This window comes from Oncorhynchus clarkii, chromosome 2 (assembly GCF_045791955.1).
Source record: "Oncorhynchus clarkii lewisi isolate Uvic-CL-2024 chromosome 2, UVic_Ocla_1.0, whole genome shotgun sequence".
NCBI classification, from domain to species: domain Eukaryota; kingdom Metazoa; phylum Chordata; class Actinopteri; order Salmoniformes; family Salmonidae; genus Oncorhynchus; species Oncorhynchus clarkii.
The window spans coordinates 23,599,156-23,612,064 of NC_092148.1; the positions used below are offsets into that span (position 1 = coordinate 23,599,156).

Here is a 12,909-nt window from a genome sequence, read left to right on the forward strand (position 1 = left end):
TACACTGCACTCAATCGTGAGTTCAGATTTGCCGGTGGAATTGACTTTGATCGTCTCTAATGTATTTCACCCATATGGTATTTAGGATGATAAACTGTTGCTACCAGCCAACTCCACCAGCAACACTGACACCAACCAAAACCTCCTTTAACAAAAAGTCAACCTTTTTAGAACCGTTTTTGAGCTCACCCCTTGACCATGAAGCGACTATTATGTAGGAATGGAAATTATTTGACTGGATTCAAAAGGTGTTTCCTTGTTTGAAATACATATTTAAAAATGTGTTTTTTTCTTTATATGCTACATATATTCTATAGGAAGAATTTGTATAAATATTTGATCTGTTCTGAAAAAAGAAAATGACTTTTAACGTTAATGTTGTAATTTTATTGTCTTTTTATCATTTTTATTTGAGTTACAATTATTGTTAATTTTGTGTATTGTTTATAAATGTTACAGAAATCTAGAGTGGCTTGGAAGTTGTTATTGGCTCGTGTGTGTTGGGAGGGGGTCGCCCTCTGACAGGTGTGCAACATTCTCTGTGTGTGTGTGACAGTGTGTCTGATATCCAACTTTCCAAATTGAAAGTACTGGATACACAAGTCATTTTATTATAGCTCCATCTATCTTACCATGTATTGGTTTTACTCCAGGTTTTATCCATTTCCTATCAGATTGGTGAACTGAACTAACGGCCAGGTAGGCTTATTGCACTTATGAAAAAAACACAGGAATTTCACATGTGAACACGTGAAGTGTTCTAAAAACACATGCTTTCATGTGATCACATGTGATCTTATGTGAAGTTAATGTGATAACACATGACAACATGTGATAACATGAAACTACACATGTGAAAACGTGATCACATGTGAAGTGTTCCAAAAAACACGTTTTGACGTTTGAAATGTAATGTGAAATCATGTGATTTTTCCACCTGTGAAATCATGTGGGTTTTATGTAAGGGAGTCCATAGCCAGGAATTTCTTCAGCCAAGATAGCCTACCTGTCAATAGAGACACGCCCATGGTTATAAAATGAATGAGTGAGTGCTTCAAGTCCACCATAGCCATATCCCACCTGTCCCGCTGCAGCCACACCAGGTTGTCTTGGAAATAGACTAAAACATCAAGTAATTTCAGAGACCTCTCCTGTCAAGCGGATACGAAACGGTACTATCAGGTGCGTTTCATTTCATTATGCTGTATAATGACAAATTGTTGGAGATTTTTAACAATGTATAATCCTTGATTTATTTAGTTCATAATTGTATGTTTTATTTTTATAAACGATATGGTGATAAGCGACAAAAAAAACGTTTGGTTTCCCTGCGTTTTTTCACATGGAGTAATTTCTAGATTGGTGGGCTAGACAGTTTGTTGTAGGCAACATCACCAGAGACGAGATTAATTTAGAGTCTGTAGAGTCAGGTCGGAGGACTATTTGCTTGCTCTTACCAGATGTTGGATTTTTGTGATATGCAATGCAAGCAGAAATGACACAACACTGAAATGTAATTTGTACGGAAGAGTATTAGGGCCAAAGTGAAGAAAAAAAGAGCAAGGGGTGGCGTTACTTGGATTATATATATTTTTTGCAGGCTAGTACTTTAAAAAACGAGCTAAATATTTATAGAATAAAGTGGCACAGTTTCGTGAATAAAGTGTCAATATTTCTAGAATAAAGTGGTAATATTTCGAGAAGTGCGGCGGGTTGGGTGTGTATGCATGTAGGTGTGTGTGTGGGGGCGGTTAAAAGTAGGGGCAAAACAAACAAATGGCCATCAATTTAATGATATAATACACTCGTTCAAACAGGCGCCACTGTGCACTCACGTTTATCAATCTAATGATCTAATATCTCGCACGAACAAGAACTGGGGTTGAGTCCCTGTCAGTCTGCCCTCCGAATTCGCTACAACGTTCTGATGCGTAGCCTAGGGGAACGCCTGGCAAAAATCTGCATAATGGGTACTATTAACTACTTTATCCATGATGCTTTACTGATAGTAGTATTTCCGCCTTATGGCAACTATGCTTCTAACGATAGGCTAGTAGGATAGGATAACACACTCAATAAAACGTATTATCTTGGGATCCTGGGTAATATGCGTGTGTATGTGTCCAATGTCAAACTGCTCTCAAAATTCGCTACAACAACGCTATTCTCAGCACACTATAAACCTATAGCGGTCCATTAGATTGAGTACCTTAATTAACCTGTAGGCTAATCTTACATTACAGTGGGCAAAAGTGAAAGTAAATGATAGGCCTATCCAACCGCTGCGGGAGGAATAAACAATGAAGCGTGGGTTTTACGCAAATATCTGTGGGAGCAGGCAAGTCAAGGACATCTCATGCATGCGCAAACCAGCTAATCTGGGGCGCTGTTTGAATATATTCATGGTTGATTCACCCTTTCTAGAAATAATCATTGGTCTAAATATAGGCCTATTAGATACATTATGATAGGCTATAAAGAAATAATCACTGATCTGACATTACTTGATTGGTAGGCTAGCATAATATCTCCTTTCACTATCCATCTATCGGTGATGTTTTCAAGGATGTGAGGAATGAAGGATGCATATCCCAAAACAGGGACATCTCCGTTAAAAACTATTTGTCTCAGCTATACGGCTAATTTAGGCTACCACTTGTTCACATTATAGAGGCTAGAGGCTAGACCTGACTGTTAGATTATATTAATGGAACGTAAAATTACTGTCGCAGACGGCGCTTTACCCAAACCTCTGCCCCGTTGCTATGCAAGGTCCATGACAAAGCCTACTTATAATAATATGGTTATTATGTGCTAAAAGATAAAGGATTTCCCTTATACTAAAGCCAATTCTAAAGTATAGTTTCACCAGGTCATCTAATTGCAGGCAAATCAATGGTGGCACGCACAGCAGCAGGGAGTAAGGGAGTCATGCAGTTAACCAAATCATCTACTTTAATCTTGAAATATAACTGCGACTTTATTCTCACAATCTTGACTTTATTCTCACAATCTTGACTTTATTCTCAAAATTACATTTCGATTTTATTCTCCAAAAGTTGCCACTTTATTCTCAAAATATTGTCACTTTATTTTCGAAATATTGCCACTTAATTTTCGAAATATTGCCATTTTATTCTCGAAATATTCCCACTTTTAAAAACTACTATAGTAAAAAAAAAATATATATATATACAAGTATCACCACTTCCCTTCACTTACCCCTAATACTCTTCCGTACATTTGCGACACTAGAGGGCAATGAAGTTAAAGTATTTTGGATGGACTTCACCGACCATTGTGGCCCTGTTCAAAAACGTTATATTCCCTCCCTTCTTTCCTTTGGTAATCACTGACTTGTTTGTGAATTGATACATGAAGACAATGTTTCTTTTGCATAAAATATCTAATGTCTGTTGTTTGGATACCTGATTTATCAATGGTAAATGTATCAATGCAGAGTTGGACAACTGAACTGCGGGACAGTGGATGCGTATTGATACGTGAATTGAAATTATGGCATCATGGTATTTGGGAATTATCTTGAATAAATCCTTGCTAACAACCAATCAGCATCTAGGATTCAAACAGTCCGTTTTGTAATATATAATATTGCATTGAATATTTGAAATATTTGTATACATATTAAATGTCAAATAACCCCAAAACGAATTATGCCTTATCTCCATTGCAGTTACTCTGTCACTCCCATCATGGAAGCTCTGCAGAAGTCTATGCAAAAAAACACTCCCAAAGCCAGTGTAAGTCAACCTGCATCTCCATAGTCTGAAGAGACTTTCTCCTCATCTCCTCTCCTTCTGGACTAAACTAAAAGGATGGAATGGATAAACGCAACATGACGGAACCTAGACAGTAAATGTCAGTGATAGAGGTTTACTGTAGTGACTCAGTGACACCACCCCTCTCTCCCCTGTCTTGTCCAGTCTCATGCGATGTGGTGGGGTACACTGGGCACTGTGCGACCCTTCCCCAACTTCAACTCAGAGAAGGACGCCCGCGACATTCAAACTGCCCTGGAGAGCAAAGGTACTATTCAAGGATGGAATGTCCGCTAATGAAGTATATCACTACCATAGCTCATTGAAAACAATTTGTTGCCTGAGAATTTCATCAATCTGATGGTGTGAATGTTTGAAGTAGTTAATATTGTACATACATATTGGATGAGGTATTCAAAATATGTGTGTGTGTTACCGTGTATTAGACAGTGATGTGAACACTCTGGTGAGAATCCTGACCAATCGAAACAATGTTCAGAGACAGAGCATCGCAGAGTCCTACCGTAACCTCACACAGAAGGTAACTCCGTGGATCTGTCAGCCTACCACTTTGTGGATCTGTCAGCCTACTTATTGACTACTTTTACATCTATAAGGGGACTGGGGGAAGGGATGTGATATATGGCATTGGAACCCAGCCCAACAGTCTCTATCTACCCATACTCTGTAGGATTTATGTCCTGCCCTGAAGAAAGCTCTGTCAGGGGGGCTGGAGCAACTCATGCTGGGGCTGATGATGACCCCCTCTCAGTTTGACGCCCATCGCCTCAGACAGTCCATGGAGGTGAGAGCAGATCACCTGTTATTTCAATGATCATTGTAATAAGCATGTAATACATGTTATTTGTATTTTTAGGTGTGTAATTACTGTATGTACTGTAATGTGGTTTGAATGAATGTGTGGGTCTTTGTGTGTGTGTGTGAATGAATCAGTGTTGTAGTACTCGAGCACAGGACTCGGACTTGACAGACTCAAGTCACGATTTTCATGATTCGCAACGCGACTTGGACTCGATCAGTGGTGACTTTGTTGTCAGAAAATGTCTCTCTTTTTCATAATGTAACAACAGCAAACATTAGATAGCTTTATTATCTATTTAGCCTTACAAATGTGCCACACTGTAATGATATTTAACTTTAAAATGGTTTGACAACTACATTTAGAACACCAAGGGACTCGTGACTCAAGTATTTGGGATTCCACTTGGACTCAACATTTAGTGACTTGGCTACATCACTGGAACAAATCACTTTAAATGTGTAATTGTTTGTTACAGGGTATTGGTACAGATGAAGAGAGTCTATTGGCTGTGTTGTGTACCAAATCACCACAGCAACTTAAAGATGCCACTATTGCCTACAAACAGGGTGAGAATTACTGTCTGTGGGTAACACATACACTCTTGCAATACACACACACACACACACACACAGTGTGCCCTACTGTAGTCTTATACTGCTTTGTTTACAGAGTTTGGACGTTACTTGGAGAATGATCTTATCAGTGAGACTAGTAAAGACTTCACTAAGCTGGTACTGGCCATACTCAAGGTACTGCCACTCTTCTTTTAGCAGATTCTCATTCTGGTCTTAGACTTGATGTCTCAATATTGCAAACTACGTAGAGTTCACTAAGAAAAAAAGGTGCTATCTAGAACCTAATTGGGTTCTTCGGCTGTCCCCATAGGAGAACCGTTTGAAGAACCCTTTTTGGTTCCTGGTAGAACCCTTTCCACAGAGGGTTTTACATGGAACCCCAAAGGGGTTCTACCTGGAACCAAAAGGGTTCTCCTTTAGGGACAGCTGAAGAACCCCTTTGGAACCCTTTTTCTAAGAGTGAATGCTACATACGCATAGTAAGTTAGAGTGCCTTGTCAAGTTTTCACCCCCTTGCACAGAGTAAGCTGTATAGATCAGTCAGAGAAAAATAATGTCCTAATTTAAACTAAGGAAACGGTGCCATTTGTGCTTTAATACCAACAGAAGGAGGAGCTGAATTCAAAGGAGATGGTTGATTATCAGCTCATTGACCAGGATGTTAAGGTGAGTGTTCTTCCTCAAAGCCCAAAATTACCTCTAGAAAGTTCCTTCAATTAGGCAGTACTCTTGATATCCTTTGTGTGTGTGTGTGTGTTTGTGTGTGTAGGCTCTGAATGATGCTGTGAATGGTAAGAAAAAGGACCCAGCCCCCTGGATTCAGGTGTTAACCACGAGAGACTCAAACCATCTCAACAGAGGTAACAAACCAATTTCTCTTTCATCCGTTCGCTGTCTCTCCTCCTAGCCCTGGTATGGCTGTAGCCTCCATTACCCCCCTTCCCCTCTCTCTTCCCCTCTCTCTATCTCTCAGTGCTATCCAGGTTGGAGGATCTGAGAGGGGAGACTGTGGATAAAACAGTACAGAGTCACTTCTCTGGGGACCTGAGGCTTGGCTTCCGCACTCTGGGTATGACAGTTTGTCTCGCACAAAGCAATTGAACAAGGCTATCAACTTTTTAAAATGCTTATATGTGTGTTTGTGTGTGTGTGTGTGACAGTATAACAAACATTAATTAACAGAATGGATTGATTCTTTCCATCTGTAGTTGGCTCCATCCCAAGTATTCCTTTGTTTCTGGCCCAGCGTCTACACAGCAACATTAAGGTGAGTTTCATGTCATATGATGGTCTACTCCACATTCTGTTACAGTGACTCTACTCCAGACTCACACTGGCTACATGACTATTCTTGTTGTGCTGTGAGGTGTAGTCGGCAAGTGTAGTGGCCATTTCGATCTCGTAAGACTATCGATTTCTGTGCCTTTGTGTCAGGTCTTGAGGAAAAGTTTTCTGTAAGCTAGATTCATTCCAAATGTGTATGTTTATTGTGTATGTGTCCTGCAGAAAGGCAGTTTAGTGCAGGGGATTCTTATCAGCCACAGTGAAGAGGACCTCCTATGTGTGAGAATCGAGTATCGCAGACTGACCAACACTTCACTCTACTCTACATTGCAGGTGAAGACATATGCACGCGCACCAATACATTGAATAGTCATTCTGAAAGGTTTGTTGTTTGTAACGCTGTCATAACTACGCCCCTCTCTCTCACACCCACAGAAAGAATACAAAGGAGAGATGCAGCAGGCTCTCCTAGCCTTGTGTCGATCTGAAGACCTGTAAAGGAAGAATACCTTTTAACCTACACACAGTAATATATTTTTTCCGTTGTTGTAACCTAAGAACTGGTATTATGTCACTCCATTAAACAATTTACACGTCTTTGATATTTCAGCATATTTTGCCATAATTCTACCATGTCTATATCACCCATAGTGCTAACCATTATGATCGGGTAATTTGCCTTATAGCAACCGAATTTCAAACATCTCACACCTTTGTTTCTACTTCTATGAATATCATCCAGTGTGTGTGAGAGTTGGTGGGGAACAGGGTCCAGGCGCTTCAAATTCTAAGTGTCTCTCTCCCTCTGTTCGTCCTAATCCCAGGTCAATGTTAGCCAGGAAGTATTAATATCCCTCAAGCATCTCATAGCTAGCATCTCAGACTCCCCTCATCCCCTCCCCACCATTACCCACCCTCCCACCATGACCAAGGGCTGGCTGGGCCCATGGATTGTCAATCAGTAAAAATAGAAGCACTTTCATCCTATGGCAGTGTTTCCCCTACCATTATATAGACAAGGCACCTTGTCCCCAAATGATGTTGTTGCCACTCCGACGCTCCACAAGAGTTGGTACCTGATTCAATCGGTGTTAATCAAATGTGATGTTGGCAGCCTTGGATGTTTGTGTGAGTCGAGACAAAGAGTTTGGATCCTATGATGAGACGCATCAAAAACCACATGTAACTAACTGTTCCTTAATAATACAACTTTGAACTTGTACAAAGTTCAAAACGATAAATAATAAAAGTTAGTTTTAAACATAAAAGGTTTGACTGCTGACTGGATCATGAAAATAAACACGGGTTTGTTTCACTTGATGGGTCCCAGGCAAATTCCAAAAGCTTAGTTGGGGTCATGTCATTAAAAAGTTGCTTAACCACTGGCTAATTTCTTGCATACAGTGCCTTGCGAAAGTATTCGGCCCCCTTGAACTTTGCGACCTTTTGCCACATTTCAGGCTTCAAACATAAAGATATAAAACTGTATTTTTTGTGAAGAATCAACAACAAGTGGGACACAATCATGAAGTGGAACAACATTTATTGGATATTTCAAACTTTTTTAACAAATCAAAAACTGAAAAATTGGGCGTGCAAAATTATTCAGCCCCCTTAAGTTAATACTTTGTAGCGCCACCTTTTGCTGCGATTACAGCTGTAAGTCGCTTGGGGTATGTCTCTATCAGTTTTGCACATTGAGAGACTGACATTTTTTCCCATTCCTCCTTGCAAAACAGCTCGAGCTCAGTGAGGTTGGATGGAGAGCATTTGTGAACAGCAGTTTTCAGTTCTTTCAACAGATTCTCGATTGGATTCAGGTCTGGACTTTGACTTGGCCAATCTAACACCTGGATATGTTTATTTTTGAACCATTCCATTGTAGATTTAGCTTTATGTTTTGGATCATTGTCTTGTTGGAAGACAAATCTCCATCCCAGTCTCAGGTCTTTTGCAGACTCCATCAGGTTTTCTTCCAGAATGGTCCTGTATTTGGCTCCATCCATCTTCCCATCAATTTTAACCATCTTCCCTGTCCCTGCTGAAGAAAAGCAGGCCCAAACCATGATGCTGCCACCACCATGTTTGACAGTGGGGATGGTGTGTTCAGCTGTGTTGCTTTTACGCCAAACATAACGTTTTGCATTGTTGCCAAAAAGTTCAATTTTGGTTTCATCTGACCAGAGCACCTTCTTCCACATGTTTGGTGTGTCTCCCAGGTGGCTTGTGGCAAACTTTAAACAACACTTTTTATGGATATCTTTAAGAAATGGCTTTCTTCTTGCCACTCTTCCATAAAGGCCAGATTTGTGCAATATACGACTGATTGTTGTCCTATGGACAGAGTCTCCCACCTCAGCTGTAGATCTCTGCAGTTCATCCAGAGTGATCATGGGCTTCTTGGCTGCATCTCTGATCAGTCTTCTCCTTGTATGAGCTGAAAGTTTAGAGGGACGGCCAGGTCTTGGTAGATTTGCAGTGGTCTGATACTCCTTCCATTTCAATATTACCGCTTGCACAGTGCTCCTTGGGATGTTTAAAGCTTGGGAAATCTTTTTGTATCCAAATCCGGCTTTAAACTTCTTCACAACAGTATCTCGGACCTGCCTGGTGTGTTCCTTGTTCTTCATGATGCTCTCTGCGCTTTTGACGGACCTCTGAGACTATCACAGTGCAGGTGCATTTATACGGAGACTTGATTACACACAGGTGGATTGTATTTATCATCATTAGTCATTTAGGTCAACATTGGATCATTCAGAGATCCTCACTGAACTTCTGGAGAGAGTTTGCTGCACTGAAAGTAAAGGGGCTGAATAATTTTGCACGCCCAATTTTTCAGTTTTTGATTTGTTAAAAAAGTTTGAAATATCCAATAAATGTCGTTCCACTTCATTATTGTGCACCACTTGTTGTTAATTCTTCACAAAAAAATACAGTTTTACATCTTTATGTTTGAAGCCTGAAATGTGGCAAAAGGTCGCAAAGTTCAAGGGGGCCGAATACTTTCGCAAGGCACTGTATGTGTTCCATGTCCAGCTATTGAAAAGTGACACCCTGATAGTGAATGACTGGCTGTCAGGATTACAGCTTTGTCAACCAACAGTAAATTGTCTCCCTTCTCCATATTGAATGAGCTCACTTTTGAGACCATGTACATTCTATATCAGGGACTGTTCTTCAACTTCCGACATTTGATTCTTGTCCATTTTTTTGGTCTCACCTTCCTCCACGTCTTTTATCTCCATTTCTCCGACTGATTTACAACTTACAATGACTGTGGTTTCTAAACTGGGAAACATTTATTAGTAGTAGTTTTGGGGGTGGACTCTTAAGAGGGGATGTTTCATGTCCATAGTAGCAATAGCAGTGTGTGTGTTTGTGTAAGAGACATAGTTAGAGTGGGTGTGCATGTGTGTGTCAGAGAGAAAGTGTGTGTGAGTGTTTGAGATAGATTCTGACAGACACACGGAGTTGAATAATAGGTTTATAAGGCCTTGGTCAGTGGAGGAGCCTTAAAATAGGTTAGAGGAGCGGCATCGGAGGTGAGAGTCTCCAACCTTTCCACCAAATATAAAACCACCCACCCTATGATAGTCTGAGTTTGGCCTCTCTCTTTTCACCCCTTTCTCTGTCCGCCCATCTCTCTCCCCATCTCCTTCTGGGCTCCAACTCATCCTCCTTGAGCTTTTCTCCAGAAAGACATCCACGTTTATTTATTCGCCTCGTGAGCCTAACCAAACACAGGCAATAAGGAGGCCATCAAGAAGAAGATGCTGATGCTGAAGATGGATAAGGAGACTGCTCTGGAAGCGGCTGACCAGTCCGAGATTGACAAAAAGGCAGCTGAGGATAAGAGCAAGCAGGTGGGGACACCTAGCCCAGCTTAGCCTAGTATTCTCAGTATAATTCTAGTTAGTAAGTAATTAGGTGATTCTAACTCATACACAGTCGATTAACTTTGCTAACACAAGTAGGCCAACAATTACTAAGATGCTAACCATAGCTTGGTTAGGGGAGGTCAACTGAAGGTTAATCTTGAGGCCTTACAATAGAGCTCAAATTCAAAATGAGTCTGTCAACACTGAATTTAATAAGAGTATTTAAAAGCAAATCATTACTTTGAGAAGGCAAGCAACCGACAAGGACAGACAATAGTGTTACACAGCAGTCCAGGTACGAAAGCTGAGAGCCTGGGGATATTAATACCCACAATGCATTGACACTGTAACCCCTCAACACATTCATTCGGCTACTCATACTTGTGGATGTTTGGAATCAATTGCTCATCAGAAGCGACCAATACATAACATTCCAAAAGAGTCTTGTTCACTAAGTAATGAACCGAAGCCCGAAATATGTGCTACCTAACATGATTGCTTGCTCTAAAGGCCATGTCTAGGGCGTGTTCGTCATAGGGTGTGTTCGTAAATTCACTCTGGCTATCTACTCCGATTTCAGAGCACTCTTGTTTGAGCCATCCAAGTGCAAAATAACTGATGAATTTACGAACGCTCAACACCCATTGAATATGGTCGGTGTCAGTAAACATTGGCAAAAAAGCTTAAGATTTTTTTTGCCAGCAGCACAGTTACAGTCACCAACGCTCTGGATAACATGAAAACAGCCAAACCAGCTCTGCTAGAGCAAGTAAAATGGTCAGAGTGAGGTGTTCTCTCATTTATGTCTGGAAGTAGCTAGCAAGCTAGCTAACTTTAGCTAGTTAGCTTGGGTGTTTGAATGCCGTTGTGAGGTCAGAACGCTCAGATCAACCCCGACTCTTCGGCCAGAGACACTCCGAGAGTGAAAAGCTCTGAATTTACAAACGGACAATCTGACAAAGCTCTGAATTTTTGAATGCCCAGAGCGCACTCTGAGTGCTCTTTGGCACTCCAGAGTGAATTTGCAAATGCACCCATAAAGACAATGCTGTTAAACCCCCCTGCTGGTTCATACCATGTGGTAGATAGGCCCTGAAGAAGAAAAGCAGTAAGAGACCTTGAGAGGAACCAGAATCCTCAGTGAGGATAAAGATAACACATCATCTATGCCCTGGAACGTGTGGCATCTCAGACAATCTAATGGCATAATGTCAGGACTTGTGGTCTCCGTTGCCAGGACAGAATATCCCTTCAGTCTTTAGTTAGTCTTGAGGGACAGAGACACAACAAGACATTAGTGAGGCAGGAGACATCCACAGTCAGGTGGAGAGATCTACATGTACTGCAGGGGCCATGACAAACCCTGGCGTGTGGCGTTCTGTAACCACACAACACAAAGCAAAATGGCCATCCAGGGTCAGCCATAAAATATATACTGCTCCCCCTCCTCCCCTACCAACTGGCAAGCCCCACCCCCTGCAGTGGCATTTTGGTGCAAAGTCTCTCGGCATCCAAGAGGGGTTGAAATTGATTTAGACAGGGTGTCACTTTGCATAGCCAGCTGGCTACAAGCCCCCCCCCGCACCCAATGGGGGATTAGTGTTAATAGTGTCGCCATGTCACTGCTGTTATCACTCCTGTCATCATTGTGTTCCCAGTGACTAGGGAGAGTGTAGTGGGGACGGTTAATATCGTTACACCTTCAAACTACTAGGGTTCAAATGTTATTGACACTCCCAGACTGGTGTAATCCGTTGTGGAGTTGTGGGGTGTCCACTGCTCCTTTACTGAGGATTAGGGACACGTTTCAAACGATTGGCTTGCTCTTTGTTGAGATAATCTTTCCTGGAACATTGTATTGGGAGACGTGTGGGTGGCACACATTACTTTCTCTTCTAATGGAGTTGCTAGCGTTTCCTGACCCTTAATTAAATGTCAAGAGACATAAGAAACAGGCAAGAGATCAACTGTAGTCTTTCTGACATTGCACTGCCTGGTGGTTAGGAGTTACAAAGGCAGATCAAAATAACTCATCCAGTATCCAATTATCATTTGATTATTTAATTGATTTAAATCATAACTTACATTCAAAATCAAATGCAACGCCACTCGTGATTCATATGCCCCCCCCCCCCTGAAAACTGAACCAATACCTGAGCTTGATGAGATGATGAATTTGACAAGATCTCCTCTGATGCCTAGGATCCTTCAATTTAAAGTCACATTAACCAGCTCTGAAAACGGTATGTCAAAATATGTTCGGTATCAAAATATGACGTTTTGCAGAACAACTATCGTGATTATTGCCGTTACGCACGGTATGTACTTCCCAAAAAGGTTAAAATAAAAATAAAATAAATTATTTTTTGGGATAAAGTAGCGCTGCTGCATCAGCCGACCTGTGCATAGCAGCAATGAGTGATTTTATTGCAGGTGCCGAAGATGGATTTGGAGCGTGCGAACTTGGTAAAAAACAATAGATCATTTTTATTCAGACCTTTTTTGAAAGCACATACTGTGCGTCTCCTCAGACCAGGTATTGGTTCAGCCAAAGACTGGCTATTATG

General features: G+C 41.1%; 1 protein-coding gene across 1 annotated transcript; it reads left to right on the forward strand.

Moving 5' to 3' along the window:
• The first annotated feature begins 1,081 nt into the window (after positions 1-1,081).
• Positions 1,082-7,635, forward strand: LOC139380421 (annexin A2-like). Its single transcript, XM_071123084.1, has 13 exons — positions 1,082-1,182; positions 3,695-3,761; positions 3,945-4,047; positions 4,226-4,320; positions 4,471-4,584; positions 5,078-5,168; positions 5,272-5,351; positions 5,784-5,843; positions 5,947-6,037; positions 6,151-6,246; positions 6,386-6,444; positions 6,684-6,794; positions 6,897-7,635. Exons 2-13 carry the CDS (start codon positions 3,714-3,716, stop codon positions 6,957-6,959), a joined length of 1,011 nt encoding a protein of 336 aa, XP_070979185.1. The 5' UTR covers positions 1,082-1,182; positions 3,695-3,713; the 3' UTR covers positions 6,960-7,635.
• Positions 7,636-12,909: the final 5,274 nt, after the last annotated feature.

Coding starts and splice junctions, on each gene's coding strand:
- LOC139380421 (XM_071123084.1), top strand. CDS start 3,714: ATGGAAGCTCTGCAGAAGTCTATGCAAAAAAACACTCCCAAAGCCAGT. Junction 5,844..5,946: donor TCATTGACCAGGATGTTAAG/GTGAGTGTTCTT, acceptor TTGTGTGTGTAG/GCTCTGAATGATGCTGTGAA. Junction 6,247..6,385: donor GCTTGGCTTCCGCACTCTGG/GTATGACAGTTT, acceptor TTCCATCTGTAG/TTGGCTCCATCCCAAGTATT.